Raw genomic sequence first — 21,699 nt, 5'->3', positions numbered from 1 at the left:
CCTAGAATATGTCAAAGCATAGTTTTATTTGTTGTTTTTTCTTCTTTGAAACATTGAAATCAGTAGATGAGGTCAAATGAATAATACAACACGTTGCGTGACATCAGACAGAAACCTTTTCCACATATTAAAGATATGCACCGCTATAAGGAACTCAAAGAATATTTCAGCATACAAGAGTAACAGTATGAGGCAAAATTCTCACTGAACAAAAAAAAAGTACAAAATAGAATTAATAAATAAATCAAATATATACCATATAAATGAAATAGCTATGTGGCGGCTATGCTTATTATTTGTTTTTAATCATTTTTATCTGTAGCTTGGTATTACAACCTTTTTATCTCTAAAACATTTAGAACGGTGAACGAGTCAATACTGAAAATACAGTAATAAGCTTTTATAATTAGATAAACTATGTACATGAGTCTGTTGCCATGCTAGTCGAACAACTAAATTTCTTCTTTTTTTTTTTTTATCCACACTATACAGTTAGAGCATAAAGCGGTCTGAACGTAAACAGTTTGTGCTGAGAATAAAATACTTTGCAACTATGCATGGTAATTTCTTTAATATTACTCTCAAAAATGTACATACCATAAAGGCCACTCATGGGAACACTCCATCTCCATTTAGAGGGAAGGTGAGGGTAGCTTTGACATAAATATAGGAAGGAAAAAAAAACAAAAAACAAACAGTCTCTTTCAGTTTAAGATGCCTTTTTCTTGTCCATCAGCATCATTTGCTTCAGCCGAATCTCTTCTGCCTCTTCATCCTCCATCTTTTATTCATCCTCCCTGGTTCAACCCCCCACCCCCTGCATTCTGCGAGCAGTTTAGCTTCCCTTACTTCCTCTCTCTTATCCACCCCCCTCCATCTGGCTTGCACGTCTCGACAGTCTCTAGTTGCCGGTCCATCTTCCATCGCCCGGGATGGTTAATGACATTGTTAATGACGGGAAATTAGTTCAGTAATGTCAACTGTAAAGGTCCACAAGGCAAGGCAAGGGTTGGAGCAGGGGATACGGAGTCACCTTTGGCTGGTCACTGCAGTCAGGAGAGGAGCAGCGGGAAGGCGGAGACACAAAGCATCTGTTTAGTGTGTTGTTACTATCGCACGTTAGACATACATTTTTTGTGATGATGGGCTTTTGAGTCACGGCCGTGTCCCGGTGAGCAGCGGGGGACGTGGGAGGGAGGGCTTGGAGGCAGGTGGGGAGGTGATGGGATTCGTGATAGTTGTCGGTCAGAATATGGATGCAGCAGCGACTAGCAGCTTTGCGTTGGTTCTTTTGTTCAGTGGGTAGTTTCAGTCCTCACTGGCTGGAACGCGCAGAGGCCAAGTGGTCACTGTGCTGGTTCTGGGCCCGAAACCGCAGCCTTTGCTTATTCTTCTTCTTTGGTTCTTTGGGTCGGTGCTTCCCTGAGCCACCTGGAAGTAAGGAGGCAAAAAAGATAAATGAGTACTCCTGCAAGAAATTCTCAAAGTAATGGACGTCCTGTTTTAATGGCTTCGTTTAAGTTGTAATCTAATTATAATTTAGCTTGTTAATATTATAATATAGCCCACATCAAAATATAGTTTAAATTTAGATTTGCAACTTTAAATAGCAAGCAAATTCGGCCACACTTTTTATTTGGTAACATGTGCTGCAACGTTCGGACAATTGATTGCATGCGATGCTGCAAATAGCACAGACAGCACTTTTTGTGCCTCCTGGAAAAACTCCTGTTGCTGCCTGTGCTACTTTATTTGCTTGTGTGAGGGTTCATATGTGTTTGTTTTAAGCTGCAGCCCATTGAGCTCTCAGGGCCAAAGTAATACTGTGTTTACACAAGGTAAATTCCTACACAAATTTGTGGAATTACTCACTGCTTGGCATATTATGCACAAGCATTGTCTTCCAAAGAACTCTCAGCTTGTTTGACCAAAATACATTCTATTTATTGTAAGTCCTATTGGGGAAACTGCTTTGAAGCGCTAAGGCTTCCACAAGAAAAATTTAATTCAGGCATTTTTTTCACATGATGATATTCATGCAAATCTGTCTTCCACAGAAAAACATTTTGCCCTCATAACCCCGCTGACCTGGCCCTACTGTGCAGACTGTTGGCAGCTGCTCTGTGCTGCGCTAAGCATATTTGCTTTAAGGGTGCTGAGGACGGGGCTGTAGTATTAATCACGGCACTTGCCCACGAATATTGATCAGTCAGGCTCTGACAACGTTAAGCTAAATTTGTACCTGATCGCCGGCTCAGAATATGGTTTACATGACAACCACTGATGACCTGATGCGACGCATTGATGGTTGCAGGGGTTTGATTTGAAACACCCAGATAAATGACCCATGAGCTCTACTTTATTGATTTTACTGTAAAACAGGGGTATGTAAAGGCAAAGTCATGCCACAGACGGCTGGGATGGATTTCATGATGCGCTTATTTTGGGCTGAATAACTCAGGACATGAGAGTTGTGCTTGGATTTGATTACACTGTCCCAGAGTTAAATTGGATAAAGGCGCTGGAACAGAAAGATAGAAACATGGGGGGAAAAAAAAGATTTTAACTACAAGTATCTTAAAAACCTGGCTGCATTGAAAGTGTGTTTTGAGCACTGATGGGTCTTATGGACTCTGAAAGGCCTTTATAGTGATGCATAACAACTTATGTAACACTTGCCAATAAAAGAGACTGCACTACATAAAAAAGTAAACCATATGCATGAGGAAACATCACATATTAGTCTTTTTTTGGTCTAACTCATTTGAACCTCAGTTTTAAACAAGTGTCTGTTTGGAGCAACACTTTTCACTGTCACTGCAATGGCGGGGGCAGATAACTATGGGAAGTTGCATAACTCTCTTTCCGAGTTGGAAAGGCCCCCCAGCCCAAGGTTAATACATCCCAGGTTTTGGTGCAATGGGCAAAGCATGCTGGGAACTAACTTCCTGCTCTCATGAAAGCTTGTGCGGTGGAGGTTCTGCACCCACGGTTCTCTGCGACAGAGAAAAACTCTGGCTACCGAACCGCAAAGCAACAATCTAACTGCCAAGGCCGCAAATAAGATAACGAGGTGTGTGTGTGAGATGTATGTGTGCGAGGGGGGAGGGAGTGTGAGGGAATTTAAGGGAAAAGAAAATCTAATGGGGGAAAAGTGGAGTAAGGCTTGGATGATGAGACACTATCTGGATCCTGATCTAGAACAAAAAGAAACAGGCCACGCTATGGTTCGCTGAGGGGAAAGCACAGGAAAGTGCTGCAGAAAAACAAGCCTGAAACGAAGGCCCTCGATGCCTTGCTCTGGGTCTTATTACTGCACTTGTTCCAGCTTTTTCTCTCACGAAAAATAGGTAACAGCGTAAGATGTGGCATTATCTCTAATTGCCTCCTCATAAGTGCTGGCATTGCGGTGGCCTTTTAAGCACCCCTACAAAAAGACCTATTTCCCATTCTCAGAGGCTACACTGTGAGGTAGATTTGAAAATATTCACTCATTTAAGCTGACATGCATGAGAAAGCAAGATATTGCTCAGCTAATAAGGTCTCCCAATGAATAATACAGACACATGCAAACATCAAACCATCTCAGAGCTATTTCCTGCAATTAATTTAATCTTGTTATTTTGAGTCACATTGCCAATCTGAGCCATGGTAATAAAGCTTCTCGCGCACAGCTCCTAGTTGAACTCACCCTTTGAAAACTACTTTCACATCGCTTCCATCAGAATCTCATGCCCTTCAACCGAAAGATATTACCAAAGGACTTTGTACACTTGCTTAACTGAGTCCGCTTTAAATTTTTTTTTGCATGATTTAGGGTATGATAATGTGTGTTAGAGTAAATCTGGAGCTGAAAGGCATTTGGCCTATAGGTTTGTTTTCCTAATTGCACTTTAAAGAGGTAATTTTCATTCAAAACAGTGTTGCTAGGTGCCTGATAAACATGGCTTTCAGAGCAATCAACTCAAGATGAATTACATTTGATGGCAATAAAGTACATTGTGCAGCATTAAACTCCCTCTGTAACGGGCAAAGCCCTCCTGGGCCATTCCTTGGACGCAACGCTGCATTTAAACTGAAAAGGCCTGCATTTACAGCAATTGCTTGAAACACAAATAAATATGTGAGAGTTAACTTAAAAAAGTAGTTTTCCTGGCTAGTTCAGGACTGGGCAGGAGATCTGTAATCCAAGAGTTTTACTCTCTGTAACAACACTCGCAAAACACATGCTCATACACATGCACACATGGAACGGCATTCTGCAACTTAATAAGCTACCGGGGTCAACAGGTATGTAATGGACAAGATTTAGCAAGTTCACCGATCAGTCCTTTAGCATTGATGCTCTGTGATGAATTTGGGCCAGTCATAACCCTTCATCCATCAGTTGCCTTGCTTTGACTATATTAACACATGTTGAAAGGTCAAGGCAGTCTGCTTTAAAACTGCTACTATTACATTTCTTCAAAAATGAATGAAGATGCGAACCAGACTTGCCTCAGATTTGTTTTACATAATCAAATCTATTTCAAACAGATACGTATAATGCCTCTGAATAGACTAGCAGTTTACAAACTGAGCTAAAAACACGACAATCTGCCTTAATTCTTTTTTGAGACAGATGACTTTACATCTACAACACTGGAGCTGTATCATGTGAAAGCTATCTTGCTTCAGATAACCTGAACTAAAAACCTAAACTAAATCAATTTTTCGAAATGTTAGTAAATTATAATGTTCCCTGGCTGGACCAGTGAATGAAAAAAAAAAAAAAACAATTTTGCTGAGTAGACAATATACACACACTTAAAATAAAGAAGTAGCTAAACCCAGTCATGGCAAAACGCAAACTCCTAGCCAACCTAGTCAGTGTGGCAGATCTCATTGGCTGTTGTCTCAGCTTTTCATTGTCATAGTGTGTGTGTTTTAAGGTGGTTATATGACCTTTGATGTAACACATGTAAGTTCATCAATTACGTGCATTTCGATAGGACACAGACAGATTATTAGCTACAGACTGTATCCAAAGAACAAGCTAGATGGAAAAAAGCTTGACCTCGTGCTGATAATAAACCACATATTTAATGCATTTAATAAAGATTGAATGCACTGCAGAATCTTTATCTTTGATTACATATGTTCCCTGGGAGTGATCTGGGGCTGAAATTGTGATTTCTTATAGCATTACCATCTTGTTATCTGAAAACTTCCAAGTCCCCTTTTCTCAACTGCATTCCCTCTGCAGCGATCTCTTGCCAGCTCTTTTATTCCTATTTTTTTTTTTTTTGTCCTTGTTTTGTCTTTCATTGTAAGATGATAGCAGCTGCCGAGACACTGCACAAGTTAAATAACATGTTACATATAGATAATATGAAACAGGACTACGAACCAACTATAATACGCTGACCCCCTGATACTTTTTCAGTCATCACCTTTAAATTGTACCATATATCCATAAATATATCTATATCTATGCTTTCAATTCTAACTCTCCAACTCACTACAGCAGCACAACTCATCTCCTCACCAATGTTTGACTATATTTCATGACCCAATCTCAATGCTGACAGCTAGAGGGCAACCAATCCCCACATAAAGCCCCTTTCCCCAGCAGCTGATAGAGTCCCATTGAGATGGTCTATCGTACTACCCAAAGAACTCCCATTTAGCCTTTCCTTGGGGCAGTATGCACTCTGAACACTGAGCTTTCATCATCTCATATTTACGACCAATGTAATCACTTAAGCTGATTACCAGGGTTCACCGAGGAAACAGTTTAATTTGCCTGGAAAGAAATGATTAAGTCATCTCAATTGCTTTCAAAACGAAGAACAAATTCATAAATCTTCGAGCATGTAGAGATAATTTTGTCCTGGAAGGCACAGTTGGTTTCAAATCTAGTTTCTTTTCTTTCTTTCTTTTTTTTTTCTTGTCTTTGTTTTACGTTGCAACTGGCACAGTGTGGCTCAAATCAAAAGAATATGACTTTTATCACAAAATTATAATCCCTCTTTATATTTTTCTTTCCGTTCTGGCTGCGTTTACTATCACTACAGCAAAACCATAATTTCACCAATGTTTAGTTTTCCTTCATAGATACAATCTTCTGGCTGCCAGCTTTGACGTTTGAAATTAAAAGTAAATCAAACAAACAAACAAAGCATCTCAAGAGCAAATCAAAATGTTTTGTATTTCTGAATGAGAAGCAGAGCATGTGGTGTGGTGGTTGTTTACCGCTGTCAAAAATGACCTTAGTAGAATTCTTTTATGTGTCCATGCTTTCTTGCGTGTGCGCGTCCACGCACCCGCACACGTGAGAATGATATAAGTACATTTTATATCTATGCATCAGTGATTGTGAGCTTCTGTATCACCTTTGTGAGCTTGAGAAACGCTTAGTGTCATTTCCAATCTTTTCAGCTGTCAAACCAGACTGCACAGAAATATTAAACTCCTCTGCACGCACTGTGGTGGACGGTCCTCAATAACCTCTTAAAGCCAGTCAGGATCTGCAGCCTTTTCTTCGTCTTCCCCATCATTCTCATTCTCCCTTTCCTCTCCATGTCCCTGCGATGCTATTTGGGGCTCTCAGCAATAATTGAGCCGACTGCATGGTGAAGATCCAACTAAGAGTTAAGCGCTATTATACGTATCATATTATTAGGCTTGCAGTCCAGAATAATATCTCCTTGCGGAACGGCAGTATGACTACTTGTCCAACTGATGGACTGAAAGATAATCAGTCAAATCCATATCCAGGGGGAAAGAAGCCAAAGCCAAAGCTCCCATCATCTGTGTCAAAGCTAATATCTTTGCTTTGGAAAAGGGGACTGAACTCAAGAATATGTATAAGTTTACATGAGAGAAAGTTTGCGTCATGAAAAAGTGTTGCATTCCTCTGAAAGCAGGCTTTTTTTTTTGTCACCAAAGATTTCTCCACTAAAGAAAAGACACTCTTGGCTTTGCTGACCGAGGCTCCTCTGGAGGGCATGTATATGTCACCCTATAATCACAGAGGCCATGACCCGCTAAAAAAGAGCAATGTACCGACTGCCGGCAAAGGCCAAGTGATTTCATCCACTAAGGTCTACATTGGCTTTGCAGGAACTGAGGACCTAATCTTATCTCCATTGCTTGTGGTTTGAGAAAAATCGATGGCTGACCTCGAGAAGGCATTAAGACATACGGTAAATGGGATCCTATACTGCTGAAAACTCTCCCCAGCTCTCCTGTTACCCCCATCCCTCCACTCAATGCAGACGGTCAATTAATAACTTTCTTAGGACACGGTGGGAGGGATGGAGGCGGGCGGGGAGGAAGGGAGGGACAGCAAAAAAAAAAAAAAAAAAAAAATGCAAACAATTTTGAAGAAGACTCGGGTGGACTTAAGGAAGGTAAAACCCGAATATTTGGCGGCTCGTCTTTTTCATAAACAGGCCCAAGCGGAGGCCATTATTTGTGAGGGAAGGAGAGAACTACTGGCGCCAGTGAGATTTGATTTCAGTGGCAGAAATTGGATTAGCAGCCATTAAGGGCCTCCTCACACATACATTTATAATGCTGTGAAGGGGAAAGGATCTGTAGCCAGCCAGCGCTCTCTTTACTCACACACCGACAACTCCTCTGTCTGGGAAAAGGTTACGGATGCTGACACTGATCTATATTGCCGCTGAATTAAGTTTTCATTTGATTTATAGGTGGGACACAGTTGTTTGACCTCAAGTCACCCATAGTTCATTAAGGCGTAGGCCAGAGGTAGGCCAAAACTTTTAATGGTGCTTTGTGCTGCTGTCTGCCTGGAAGGGAAATTTGGTAGAAGGTTGACTTGACATTAGAGGCAGAGGAGAACATGATACAGATGAAAATAACACTAAAGTGTAAAAAGGCGGAAATTTGTAACAGGCCCGGATCTGGCGGAGTGCAAAAGCTACGATATTTGGAGATGAAAACAAGGGGGGAGAGAGACACAGACGTCAGATGTAGGAAAAAAGAAATCAGCCTTTTGACAGAGAGGACAATCATTTACAAGGAGCTCATCTTGCCAGCCAACTGACAAGAGGCTCTCTGCACAGCGTCACTTAGCCCTAACAAGGTTATTCTGGATCACACTCTTTCATTCACTCTCTCATTCTGTCATTCCCTTTCCCCCATGCTCTGCTCACTATCATCACGCTGCAAGGCGAGAATGATTTAAAACATACGCATTCCGATTTAAAAAGCTAATGTTGGGATTAAGTTGATCATTAACTTCTCATCTATGAACCAGTGTAGGATCTGCACGGGGATTAAAAAAGCAGGTTAGCTCACCGCTCTGCTCTTTGATGCGTCTTTTCACTGACAATAAGTTTAAGCGAAATCCCGATTTCGGAGATTACGTCTAAGCGGCGGAGTCCCGGCAAAACATGCATGGCTGATGCAGTGATTAATACGCCTGATGGTCAGTGCAGACAGCATGTTTTTTCCCTTCTGGAGAAGGTCAATCACAACCAGCCAGGAGCAGCCACAACCTGCCATGGAAGGTTACACAGCAGAGGACGGCCCAACACATTAAAGCTCTTCACCATCGGTCCACTCGGAGTTCAAAGTCATGCTCGGCTGCATTTCACAATATGGTAACTGTTCCCTCGTGCTGTTTGGGTTACCACCTCCAGCTCAAGTGCGCAGAGGTAGGTTATCTCATAGGAACCTTCTCTGACAGATGTTAAATTAGGCCGGCTTCCAAAACAACTCCAAAGTAAGATCTGATCTTTCCAGAGCCATTTCCTCTTCTATACCTTCACTTAAACACTTAGACAGTGTTTCAAAAACACTGGAAAGTTAGGAACAACTTCTTCCTACTGTACTGGGAAAAACGTAATGGAAGCTTTCAGGTCAGATTTCCAAGTTGGAAACTTGGGAGATGATTTCTCAGGTTTCCAAGATACACTTTGATGCTGGAATGTCAACACTGTATTGCAAAGCCTTAAACCCATCCAAGGGTTAGAGTTAAGGTTCATATTCAGTGTTTCACCAGAGCTCTGCATCAAACTCTCTTAACATCTGTGCAATGTTAAGCAATCTAATTGACAGAACTGAATCAATTTATCATCACTCATTACCCATGAACGGGTAATTACATTTGTAAACGACAAATGTAATCAGCTATATCACTTGTAACACTGCTTTTGTTACTCCTGCAAAAATTAAGCCTTCAAAACCACTTCACATCTTCTGCATTTAACAAGCATCAAAGCATAAAAGAGCAGTGTGGTCATGCAGCTACAGATTTCAGGTATGAACTGACTATCAGGGGGAGTTCATCATTAGGTAAATACGCATACTGCCCCAGAGGAGACCTGTCATCGCACGTCGACATTTCCTAAATTAATATAATTTTGTTCTTCCTGAAATTCCAGAGAATGAACAAAGAAGAAGCAAATTATCTGATGTCTCAGGGTCAAACTCTGAATGCTTGTATTAATATTTATGCATTAGAATTTAGGCGCACATCAAGACACACTGCTGGTGGCCCCTACTGTGCAATCAGGTGGCATTAATCTGCTGCACACAGAGAGGTTTGTGACAAGATGAGGAAAATAAAACTCAAACCAGTCAAATCTCAAAAAAAAAAAAGATAAAAAGATGAAATTTGTATCAGGTTGTGATAAAGAAGGTTAGATTCTCCTAACGCAGACACTTCAACAGATGTTTGAGGTGCCTGTATGATCAGTTCACTATTCTTTTGACAAAAGGTGCTTTCAGTAGAGCTGGCTGATAAGCAGCTATCAAAAGAAAACATGTAAATAAAACACTTTGAAAATACAAGAAGGGGCTGTTTGTTCATATGGAAAAATTGAGAAATTTGAATAAAGGGAAGGAATCACTCCTGCCCGGCATGAAAAACGTATTAAAATAATCATGAGCAAAATGTAAATCATGAACAGCAACATCACAGCAGTGGCTGTTTCACATAATCCAGGATTTTAGATGAGTCATAAAAGACCTCTTAAGGGCCCATGGTTCTCCGGCTTTGCCTCAGTAAATGTTTGGAAGCAGCAATTTTTATAACCTTGATAAACTCCGAAACGGCACATCTACACCTTCCAAATCTCCATGGACCGGTGTTATGCTGACTTAGTTATTGGCTTGAACAACATCAAACAATAAGGAAAGCAGAGCACATTAACTGATATGATTAATGTTTTGTTTTTCATTGGTTTCAGCCATGGATCTTACTATTATAACAGCTTTAAAGAGCTGTTCATAGATTTATGCGGGACACTTTTGCAAAACATGACTTCTGCAGCTCTAACTCTCTGTACTGGATGGAGTTAAAAAGGCTCAACGCAGGACCAGATGGATTCTTACCAATCCATGTAACGTTTATTAGTTTAAAGCTGCACTAGACATGATTTATAGGGAAAAATACACCTGGTTCTTTGGCCTAAATTGCAAAGTGAGGACTCAACAGGGAATGGCAACTCATCACTGTTGTAAACCTTTTTCTTTTTTTTCTGGTAACAGCTTCATACTCAATGCACATATACAGGGTTTCATATGAAATTCAAGTCAAAATATAATGTCTCCTCACAACTGCAGTGGGCAGATGCCTCATGCTGAGACAACTGGTCTCAGCAACAAAGGCCAGATTTCATCATCCCAGCAGTAAAGTGGTTCAGCAAGTATTTCTAAACGTCTGGTGGAGGCACCAGGCACTGATAAGAAGAAAATTTGCTCTGAGGAGTTAACTCACATGACGTTATACGGTCTCTGGCCTATGACAACTGTTACAGTATTCCCACTTCCATTTGGAGCTGCCAAAATGGAATGACTTGAAGTTTGACTTTAATGCTGGAATCTATATGTGAACTGTTGGCCCCCTGCAGCAACCAGACGTTGGTTTGCTTGGCTGCTGTTTGTGTGACTCTGAGCATGATTTCGAAACTGCGCCAGCTAGTGAGGTATGATAGTAACTCTATTTTTCAGTTTTGAATTAAGGCATTTGGAGGATCATTATCAAGTTTTTCCCCACTAAATGGAGCCTTGGCTAATTGCAGTGGGCTTTACACAGTCCATGGTGTCATGGGCGTAACTTCAGCAGCCAGGCACTGAGCAGGCATCACGACTGGCCTGCTGAGTCTGATGCGCCTTGAAACCACAGGACTCAGAGAGAAGTGAGCAGCCCCCTCTGCGGTCTGCTATCTCCCGGCTGACTCATCGACACATCTGGGCCTAAGTATATGGGGCTCTCCTGCCCCACGGGCACTTGGGTAAATGAGGGATAATTAGCTTTAGTTGACTTTAATGAATGGCTTAATGTTGTGTTTCGTTTCTGATGAGAAAAATATAAAGCTCAGAACTTATCAAAGGGAGGCCTCGCGCCTATGTTCCTGAGGGCTTGCCGCTGGTGTGGGTCTGTTGGTTTTTGTATTTGTTGTGTGCATGGGGCCATGGCAGAATGAACTGAAGTTAGCGGCAGCATATGAGGGAGTGGTTTCAAAATGTGACCACAGATCCAAAGGTCAGGAAACCTGCTGGATATACAGTAGCTAATTCATCATCCTAGCTGGGAAGGTATTACAGATGTGAACTCTGTTTGTCTTTATTCAAAGATCTAAAAAAGGTCAGAGCATTCCACGTTGATTTCCATCGCCATTATATCAAGACGAGCTTGCTACAAAGGCTTTGATCCATCTTATAATTCCCACATGTTATGATATATGGCAGGAAGTGTCTTGCAGAGCTATGACAGTCATCCATCTGAGTTTCAGATAAGCATTGCATTCAGCTAATGAAATTAATCATTTTCAACAGACACGAGATCCCATGTGGATTTATTTATTTCATTCATCGTTGATGGCAAGTTGCTCTCAAGTTCTTTTGATATAAATGTCACCTACATTTTCATGTCTTCACAGTGATACACGATTACTTGCCAGTGCAGCTCAATATAGTTCCTTTTATTTGTATTGCCATTTAGAAGTGAAACCTAATAAAAGCTGCGGTAGGCAGCTCAGTTTAGTGTACTCTTGCACACTAACTGTGCCCTTTTTCAGTGGTTCAAACTTGACTGCTCTGAGTGAAACACATTCACCCATGACAGCCTGACCAAGTTTCCTTTCTCCAGGATTCACCTTGTTCCTGAGACTGACACTGCATTGAGACACGAAAAGCACCTTCAACAGTGTTATGAAACAAACATGGAACACTTATTTATCTGAGGGGGGTGAATCTGAATTTCAAGGATCTATTGAGTATATATACTAAGTCTGAGCCTCAGGTAAAAGATGGGTCAACCCCCAAAGAAGGGCCCAAGCTCGGGGATTTACCTGGCTCAGCCTCAAACTGAGTCTCTAGGTCTTCACAAATAATCCCTCTACATTGCAGTGCACTCACTTCCTTTTCTGGTGAGGAATAAATTGGCTGTGCAATAGGGTGTGTTTATTCTAAGAGGCTTTCTTAACCCCTATGGGATTATAAGGTGGAGGAGGGTAGATAATGATTTTTTAAACTAATTGCCATCATTGTAAACTACAAGCATATATTCATCCATGCAGAACATGCCTAATGTGGGCTGCAGTCATTTGTGAACGATCTTACTACCAAGGTTAATTAAAAGGAGAAGAGGCATAATCAATAATAACTACATCAGCAGTGTTTAAAATCACCGCTCACAACTAGCACATCCACCGTCCATAACAATATTTTTTCTTTGTTAACCTTGGGAGCCTTACATTTTAGCAGATTACACTTTTTCCCGAATTAACCACACAATACTGGGGCTCATTACTGCTATATGGCACTTTACAATATTTTTTCTTTATTCACATGTCTTCTGCATGGATGATGAACTAGACACTGTTCCAACTTAGCTATAATATGACTTAGTATGATCATACTAAGCGATGAACCGAGCGTTAGCCCAGCTAAATTTGCCGTATCAACGGCAACTGACTGTTATCGGGAAAAAAAAACCTAGTCAGAAATTAAGAACCAAATGTTTCAAAAACAGGGACGGGAAAGATAGACAGGTGTAGAAACAAGAACTAAGAATGAGTCATTGTGTTAAGGCTGTGAGAAGATGGAACCACACATTCACCTGTGCATGTGCACAACATTTGTATGTTAGAATTTTGGAGCATGCACAGTCATACGTTCCTGATTTTCTAATTTCACCTGGTGTGCATCCTCCTGGTCTCTGTGGGTCCCTCTGGGGGCAGGGGAGGATATAGGAGGAAATTGTCCGGCCTGATTCCCTCTTTATATCTCATTTCTGCACAAGTCCTTTCATCCCCCCTTCTCTGTACCAGGGGACTCCAGGACAAAATCCCTCACATGTTTGAACATGGAGTACAACTGTCCCAAAAGAGGAGCAGACCTTAACAAGTGGGGAGCCAAGCTAAATCAGATGGGCTTAGACACCAAAACAGAGACGGGGGCCATCAGGATTATGGCACAATCCCTGTGCAATGGTCAATGATGAGGGAATCAAGTCTGGCTGGCGCTTTTTGTTTTCTTTTATTGTTCTGCTAACTCTCAAAGGTCGCTGTTTTTCCGACTCCTCTGATGATCCAACTGACTGCACATATTTTTTGATAAAAATAGTTCATTAGTTCACAGCGGAAGAAGGAGTGGGTGCGGGGGATTGGTGATATCTGATGTGCTTGCAGAGCTCCTGCTGCACAGGGAGAGAAGTAAAACCAATTCAGGAAGGGCCTGATCCTCTCTAAGGCCTGTACTGCATCAAACACTTGTCAAACACCAGGCAGACAGACAGCTGAGTGGCTCTGACAGATCTGATCACAGACGCAGGCAATAAGAGTCACCGCCACTCAGCTCTTCTATCCAGACACGGCACTCCCGCTCATGTCAATAATCCCTCTTCAACTCTCTAAAACACAAACAGAGGGCTTTAAGGCATATGGCAGAAATTTTCTTGTTGTTTTTAGCTGTGTGTGATTACAGTGCAATTTCAACGGTCATTTCAGGGTCTCACCTCACAGAGGAGAGGTCTGTGTACTCGAGAAGGCAGCAGCATCTGCCATAGATGCAGTAAGGGAAGGAGAAAGGAATCAAATCAAAGTCAGAGTTAAACCCTCACTAATCCGAAAGAACTGTCTCAAGGCCTGTTGGGATTACAGTACTGAACCTTGCCACCCAGCAGGAAGGAGCATTTATGTTTGGAGGGATTTGATATGGTACCTGGAATGGGTTGAGTTTCATGGCACCAACCACTTAATCATGTCTTGGAGAGCCATTATGTTATGCACTCTGAAAAGCCTGAACAGGAGTTGTCTCTTAAATGACAGCAGGCTAAAAAAAACAAAAAAAAAAACAAAACAAAACAAAAAAACCCCTTAAAATTACATTTTACAAACATTACACAGGAATGAAATATGGAACTACTAGTGACTGAACAAGGCCAGAGACATAAACACTTTGCAAATCAACAAAAGGTTGCAGTGTGTCGTGTATAAATAAACACAATTCTATTTACCAAAGCTGAGCATTTAGCAAAAACCAGTTATTAAAGTGTACCTACAAATACATGAAATTACAGTAATATCATGTTCATATTCGTTTTGCCTTGAACACTGTAGAATATCCAAAGAAATCAAGTCAGAGAGTTTTTTTCTTTCTTTTTTTGTGTTTTTGCATTAGTACTTATGCCTCGAAGAAAATACGTTAGCATGTGTCCTGAGTACCTATAGTGGATCACAGCGGTGACATATATGTGGAATGTCGTTGTGTTCAAAGGTGTGATACGGTTATTTTAAGATATGTATCATTGTCTTTTAGACTTTAAAGCTGCTGGGGCCAATTCTTAATTATTGTCAGTTGAATGAATGCTAGTTTTTTAGTGAGACACGTCACTTATCGAGAATTATCAAAAACTGCTTTAGCATCACTCGATGCAGTCTTTTGGGTTTACGGCTCACTGCTCCGGGTCTGTCTCGGTGCATTTGTAAGTGCTGTGCATGGGTAGAAGTTGTGTTTCTGTCACCAAACACACAGACAGAGTTACCAACCAGCTGGTAAACTAAGTGGAACGCAGCTGTTAAATGGAAATTCGTTGTGAGACCAAAAACACAAATGCAAATGAGTGCAACAGTTGCCAGATGTTCGCTCAATCTGTAAAGAGGTAACTGTTTGCTCACGTGGTGACCATATTAGGCTCATTAGATCAATATACCAGGGCTGTGGAAGCTGGTTGGCTGTCTTGGGTTTATGGAGTCAGAAAACATGTTAACATCGCAAACTTGAGAGGATGTACTTGCTCCTATAACTTAACATTGCTAACCTGTGACATCACCTTTTCAATTTTGCGTTGATGCAAGTGCAGCCTTGGTAAGTTGGCCCTGGCCTCTACTTACCACTGTAATGGGTCTGTTTTTAGTCTGCAACCCCTCCTGTGTTTGTCACTGTTAGTTCACATACACAGAAAAACATCCAGACGCACAGACGAAACACAGCGAAAGGTCAGAAGGCCTATACTTGCCGCTTTGTTGTGTCTGCTTGTCTGTACACTGTGGATCCACGCTGATGGACATGAGTGGGTCAGAAGCCAGCAGCCTCTTTCTGAATCACCAGTTCTAATTAAAAGCTGTGATGTCTCTATTAGGATGCCCACCAGCAGAGATGGAGCAAGAAAGGGGATGGAAGGGAATCAGAGGGAGAGGAGAGGAGAATAGGAGAGAGGAGCCTCTGGTGGCTGAGCCAGTGCAACTGTGCGCCAGATGTTTTCAGGCTCCCCTGTTTGGCTATAGCCCTCGCTCTTTGCTCCTCCAGCCAGACCACTGGAGAGGGAGGACTCCAATGCACGCAGCACTGCTTCAAACAATGTGCACCGCGCGGACACATCCCCTCTCTGTGGCAGGCACATTGTTCCTCTGAGCCGCGCACTCTGATATGCGATACGTGAGCAAAGGAGTGTCATTCGAGACAGGAAAAAGAGAATGGAAACAGCAACGAGGAAAAGAGCAGATAATGTGGTGACTTGTTCTGCTTGTGAGGTCTGTTTTTATTGTTTGTCTGTGTCTATTACGTGTTTCTCACACTCTGGGTTGTTTAAATGTGTGTGTGTTTGCGTGCATCCTCGGCTGCCTTGTGTGGTGTAGATGTGGAGATGAAAGGATTTGCGGCCCACAGGAGAGCTGGCAGCAGTGCTGGACTGGAGGTCTGGCAGACAGAGAGGAGGAGGTGCAGGGATACAGTGCGATCAGACAGATCCCACCCTGACCAACTCATGTTATCTAAATATGAAGTCAGAAACCCAGAGACACCAGACTTAGGGGCTAGACTGAAATGGGTAGTTAATATTTTTGGATGGCACTTATTTTTATTATTCTCCTGCCCCCAATAATCTCCAATAAAATACAACATTCAATGATTTCCAAGAATTTTATGCCTGTCCAAGTGGAGGAGACGCTAAAACTACATTTGGACCATCATGGCACACTCCAAATCCATACTAATGAAATTTTTAAAGCAGGGTGAACAGGTTTCATTACAGGTTTTACGGATTGCCACCCCTGAAGCTATTCTGTAAAATCCTTAAGCACCTCACTGTATCGATTTCTCAGCCCGGTCATCTGATATAAAATAAGAAAATAATCAGCAACTGTGGTCAGGGGCAAACATCCATTGTGGTGATCTCTGGCTGGCAGTCACTAGATATTTTTTAAGAGACCACGAAGAGCCCATGTTTGAGTCGAACCCTGCTTTAAAGATGTCATCATAAGCTGTTGCCATCCATCCCTGTAAAGACACAGACCGTGTAAAAGTTGTAAAAGCTCACAGGGTGTAACAGTACAAACTGCCCATCAAAGGAACGCTTGCCGAAAGTCCATTTTACAGCACCGACCTTGTCATGGGCAATATCAGCCCATATATTCCACAGCAGGGTGAAATAGCTCCTGTTTGTGGGGCATGACAACATGAAAACATTCCACTTCTGTACAGTATCTCTCCCCCCTCCTCATCCTACACTTTCCTCTTTCCAGTTTGCTGCCACTTTGTTTACATGTGCCTGTTTTTGAAGGCCGATGTCGATGTCGGTCCACACGCCCCTGTGTTCCTCCTCTTTGACACAATACGTGTAAACACAAGCAACGATTGATGTAGGTTAGGTTACTTTACTTCATAAAACTGCACAGATTGTCATCTCAGATGAGTGTAAACATCTCCATCTATTTAACTTCAAAAAGTGTTGCGTACGATGATCCACACATCCAACAGCTTATGAATTTGGTGGGATCACACAATCTCCCATGGAGTCAAAGAAATCAGAGCATTGCTGTATCTAACGTACATGAAGCTAAAAGACAGTTTAGCAAAACCACTACTCCACTGTGCCAAAGAGTGTAAAAAGAACACACCCACTCCTGCTTCTTCCTGCTTGGAAAAGACCAGATGACAGTAATGTGGAGTATGGAGCCCCAGTGAGTGCTGCTGACCCCTCCTCCTCCACCTCCCTCCTTCCATCCCTCCACCCCTCCTGGTCTTTGAAAGGCCTCCACGTGTTTATGGCTCATGCCTGTGGTATGACGATGGATTCTCCATATAAAAGCCAGCAGGATCATGGGGTGTTTCAAATATTGCTCTCTGAAGGCAGTTGCTGACAAAATGACAGCAGCCATATTTATTTTGGTCAGAGAGCAGGGGCACTTAGTGGGATAATCAGAGACCTCCTCCTCCTCCTCACCCACCCCCAATAAGGAATGTACCCAGCGCAGAAACGTTTCAGAGATAACTGGTAATGACTTCTCCTCCAAAAGAAGATTTAACACCACTAAACTGCACAAGACGCAGAAAAACAAACCCAAAAGTTTGGTTTGAGAACATCAGCATAAAGCAAAGTGTTGATTGCCTGTCCAGACGTGAGCCTAGATAATCAATTTTCATCTGGTTAGGAGGAGATATAAAGCATAAGTGTGGAGACGGGGGAAAAAAAGAATAATCTATGGCAGAGATTTGCAAATATGGGATAGCTGAAACAGAACTTGTTAATTTGTGACTGCAACCGCAGTGGTGACTATAACTGCCATTGGCATCGGGTTGTTGGAGGCCTGGCCAAGTCAATGACAGGTTGATGTGTCTTTCCTCTTCACCCATACTCTCTTTTGCTGCAGCACAGTCCAGAGCTTCCAAATTCTCCCTTTCATCTCAGCTTTACAGCTTTATTCATGTGCAGCATGTAGTCGTCATTATGCTTTTTACTTTTTACAACCCGATCTGAGCAGTATTTAATTAAATTAATGAACGTTGAAATCTCGAGAGGTGGGTGGTGACAGTGGCAGGGGTCGTCCAGTCTGACCTCAGTTCAGGCTCTGTGTCCAGAGCCAGGCCATCCACACTGTCCAATGAGGGGGGGGGGGGTTACTTCTGAGGCCTTATCACCAGCTACTGTGTCAGCCCCTACGGAGCAGCCTTATTAAATGGAGATTAAGCCGTGGCTCCCCCAGTCACAACAGGCTGCGGTGTGAGGCACACATAATCACCACGACAGGGTGGCTGCCAATTAGTGCTCTCCTCCTGTCCTGGGAAAATGTTCCTCAGTCCGCTCCCGCTGGCGGGAAGAACTGATCCGGATTGTCCGTGATATTACCCAAGCCAGAGATTGCCGTTAATCACCACCCGTCATTCCACCACGGCAGAAATCAGAGCGGGAGTTGTCATCTGCGCACCAGCTCTCCCATCCAAGAGCAGTGGCTTCCCGTAGAGCACACCCGGCAAACATTAATCGAAATAATGAGATAAGTACACGAAGGAACAGAAGTGCAAACCTCAGTTCTCGAGTGCTTTGGGCAGAGTTTGATTGTTGTTTGGCTTGCAGGAACTGCACTAGGAACTCCTCTGCTGAGGCAAGAAGAACATGCTCCATCAATTAACCTCAAGTTGAAAGCATGTGTCTGTTTTCAAAAAAAGCTGGCCTGATGGGAGAAGGCTACGTCTGACAAAAATACATCCAGAAAAGTGTTTGGATGTTGGGTTTCCAAGCCAAACACAGGCCAGACTCAGATGTGATCATGCTGAGTGCGTAACTAAAATGCTCTGAAGTGAATGGCATCTTTCACCAGAGCTTAAAACTCTTGGCTCCTTGTGTATAAACACCAAAATTGTGTGTCACACGCTCATACGCATGCATGCGCATTAACTGCTCGCTTGTATGCAAACGCTGCCAGAAACCGGAATTGTTTGGCGTGTCGAGTGGTATGCGCTACAGACAAGGCGGCTGAGCTTCCTCCAGAGCGGATTTGAGGCAATCACCATTGCTCTGTGCATCGTTTTACAGGAGCAGAGACTTAGCAGCAGATGGTTCGCAGACGGTGAGGACCAGGAGGTCCACAGTGTTGCGGATTCACCGCAGAACCCGACTGGCTTCAGACAGAACCTGGCGTAAATCCCACCAGTCAACCAAATCCTCCCGAGGTCTGGGGGACTCACAGTGGATCTGAGTTCACTTTGGTCCTCTGCACCAGACTGTAGGTGCTTATGCGGTAAATTAATCAAACCCCCGCCTCTCTGTCACTTCCAATGGCCTTAAATACAGACTTTACACTTCTCGATGCGGAGGAGGGAAGAGGTGGTAAACTGAGTCAAGGTGCATTTATCCTCTTCTAAACCACTGCCACAGAGAGTGTGACAAACCGTGTTTATCCAAAGTCTCAAGTTGATAGTGTGGGAACGCTCCGAGCATTGTGACTAGAAAGTCAGTTATCACAGTTACAGTACAAACACAAAATGCACACAGAAGTTCTGACACACAGAATTAGCGGTGGCTGGACTCAAGCGCAGAGATGACTGATGGGATGGAGGGCTTGGCCTGGGCTGAGCTCTACAGCAGAAAGGCTTTCTCTGGTTACACACATGGGAGATCAATACTCCCACAAAGACCTGTAGCTCCCCAAGTACAGGTACATGATCCAGTCGCCGTAGAGAGTCATTCCGCACTTCTCCTCTCTCATCATTCCTATATTTCTCGTTTCCATCTTTTTTTTTCCCCCATGTGGTCAGGAGGGTGACTGTGAGTCATCACAAGCTCCCATGTTTTGCAGTGTAAATTAGACTGCATTGTTCTGTAAAACTTAAATGTGCTTCTGTTATCAGTTCCAAAATTTGCTAAGATATAAATATTTTACCAACTCCTAACTTCACACTGATACTAAAACTTATTTTCTTGTTTGGGTTAACATTTGGGCTTGCCTGCCTATTCCACTGCAAACGCCCCTTTAAAGACTAGTTTTTACCTACAAATCATGCGGTGCAGCACAAAATGTCACTCCTTTCTGCTACCATAGAGACTTCTGGGTCACTTTACAAAAGCCGATTTGTTAAACTGCCGGAAATTAGCCCGGGGTTGAAAATGGTGCGTTTGTGTTGGACTTTACACTCTCTTAAATCCCAAATCAGGGATTACATTAAGAGTGGGAGTTTCAGAGGCTTTAACATTTTAAGTTGTTTACACAACATCTAATGTCACTGACATGACAGAGGCAGCTGTTGTTCTCAGATTATAGTGCAGCGGGTGGGTAAGAGAGCAGTGAAGGAAAGTCCACAGATGGATTGATAGGCAATACACGGTGGTGGTGGTGGTGGGGGGGGGGGGGGGGGTATAAAGAAGCTGAGAAAGATCAATTCATCTTGTCACACACGTCTGTTTGTAAACCAGTGAATCTGATGACAGGGTGATGCTGGGAAATCTCCGTGGGGAATTCCTCAGTGGCATTAATATGGAAGAGCTGGGTACTGCAGCGTTATCACTCTGCTCACCTTTCCTCTTTCCTCCCATCAGCTCACAAGACAGAGACAAACGGGGGGGAGGGGCAGTCTGTCAGTGCTGATAGGGCCGGAGCAGCTATTAATAAAGTCTTTATTGTTTATGGTCAGCTCAGAACACCGCTCATGGGAACAGGATGAGAAGAACATTTTACCGTCTTGAGGGTACAATGTAAAGGCCTGTGGAGCAGCCATGGGATGAGATGACTTCCCTTTTTCCTTGGTGGATCATCGACTCCATTCAAGTATAAAAAAAAATGCTGCACTGTTTTCAAAAAGCTGGAAGGAGACTGTGGAATTTTTTTTTTTTTATTTTTACAATATTGCACAAACAGTCTTCTCCTCACTTGATGTTTATGGAAGTTATGTGATTGATTTTCTTTCCCATAAATGATGGCACAGGCTTTGGTCCATTTCATTTCCAAAAAAAAAAACAAAAAAAACTAAAAACCCCCAAAAAACAAACAAGCAGATCAAACTATTCATTATGACTTTAGATGGTCTAAATCTTGTGAAATATCTGTCCACTGCAGTTCTCCTGTGCTGTCATATATGCAGACATTAATTTGAGTTCAGAACAGCTCCTGGAAGAACAAAATCTAAATATTCAGTAAAAAACCCAGCTGGTGGACTCACACCAAATCCATCTTTTATTTTTGCCAGACTTCAAAAGTTTGCTTCAAATTAAGTTGACAGTTGGATGGAAATGGCTTCTTTGACGGTGCACTACGGCATATTTTGTTTGTCCAAGTACCAGTGTGTTACCGGGACGTTACCCTGGCTAACACCAGCAGAGAAATGAGTCCCAGCAGCTCAAATGATGAACGGTGTTTACATTAATCGGCAGATTGTACGGAACGCATCAGACACGGTTTACATGACCGGTCATATCTGCTGGGCGAGCGGCTCGCCTCTTGACGGTATCTGAGCTTTTTACTTTCC

The 21,699-nt window shown here is 42.6% G+C and overlaps 1 protein-coding gene across 3 annotated transcripts in view; it reads right to left on the bottom strand.

The window, feature by feature from the left end:
- Positions 1-406: 406 nt before the first annotated feature.
- Positions 407-21,699, bottom strand: part of rspo2 (R-spondin 2) — a 55,303-nt gene continuing 34,010 nt past the window's right edge. For 2 of the 3 annotated variants that reach the window (XM_029504723.1, XM_029504724.1), the window contains one exon: positions 407-1,431. In XM_029504723.1, the coding sequence (XP_029360583.1) occupies positions 1,316-1,431 (116 nt within the window). In that variant the 3' untranslated portion in view covers positions 407-1,315. Of the gene's footprint in view, positions 1,432-2,088; positions 2,095-21,699 lie in introns of all 3 variants that reach the window. The other variant, XM_029504725.1, reaches the window with a different exon arrangement.

The sequence above is a fragment of the Echeneis naucrates genome, chromosome 6, assembly GCF_900963305.1.
Source record: "Echeneis naucrates chromosome 6, fEcheNa1.1, whole genome shotgun sequence".
NCBI classification, from domain to species: domain Eukaryota; kingdom Metazoa; phylum Chordata; class Actinopteri; order Carangiformes; family Echeneidae; genus Echeneis; species Echeneis naucrates.
Note: the sequence above shows the minus strand (reverse complement) of the source record. Positions and strands in the feature narration are given on the sequence as shown.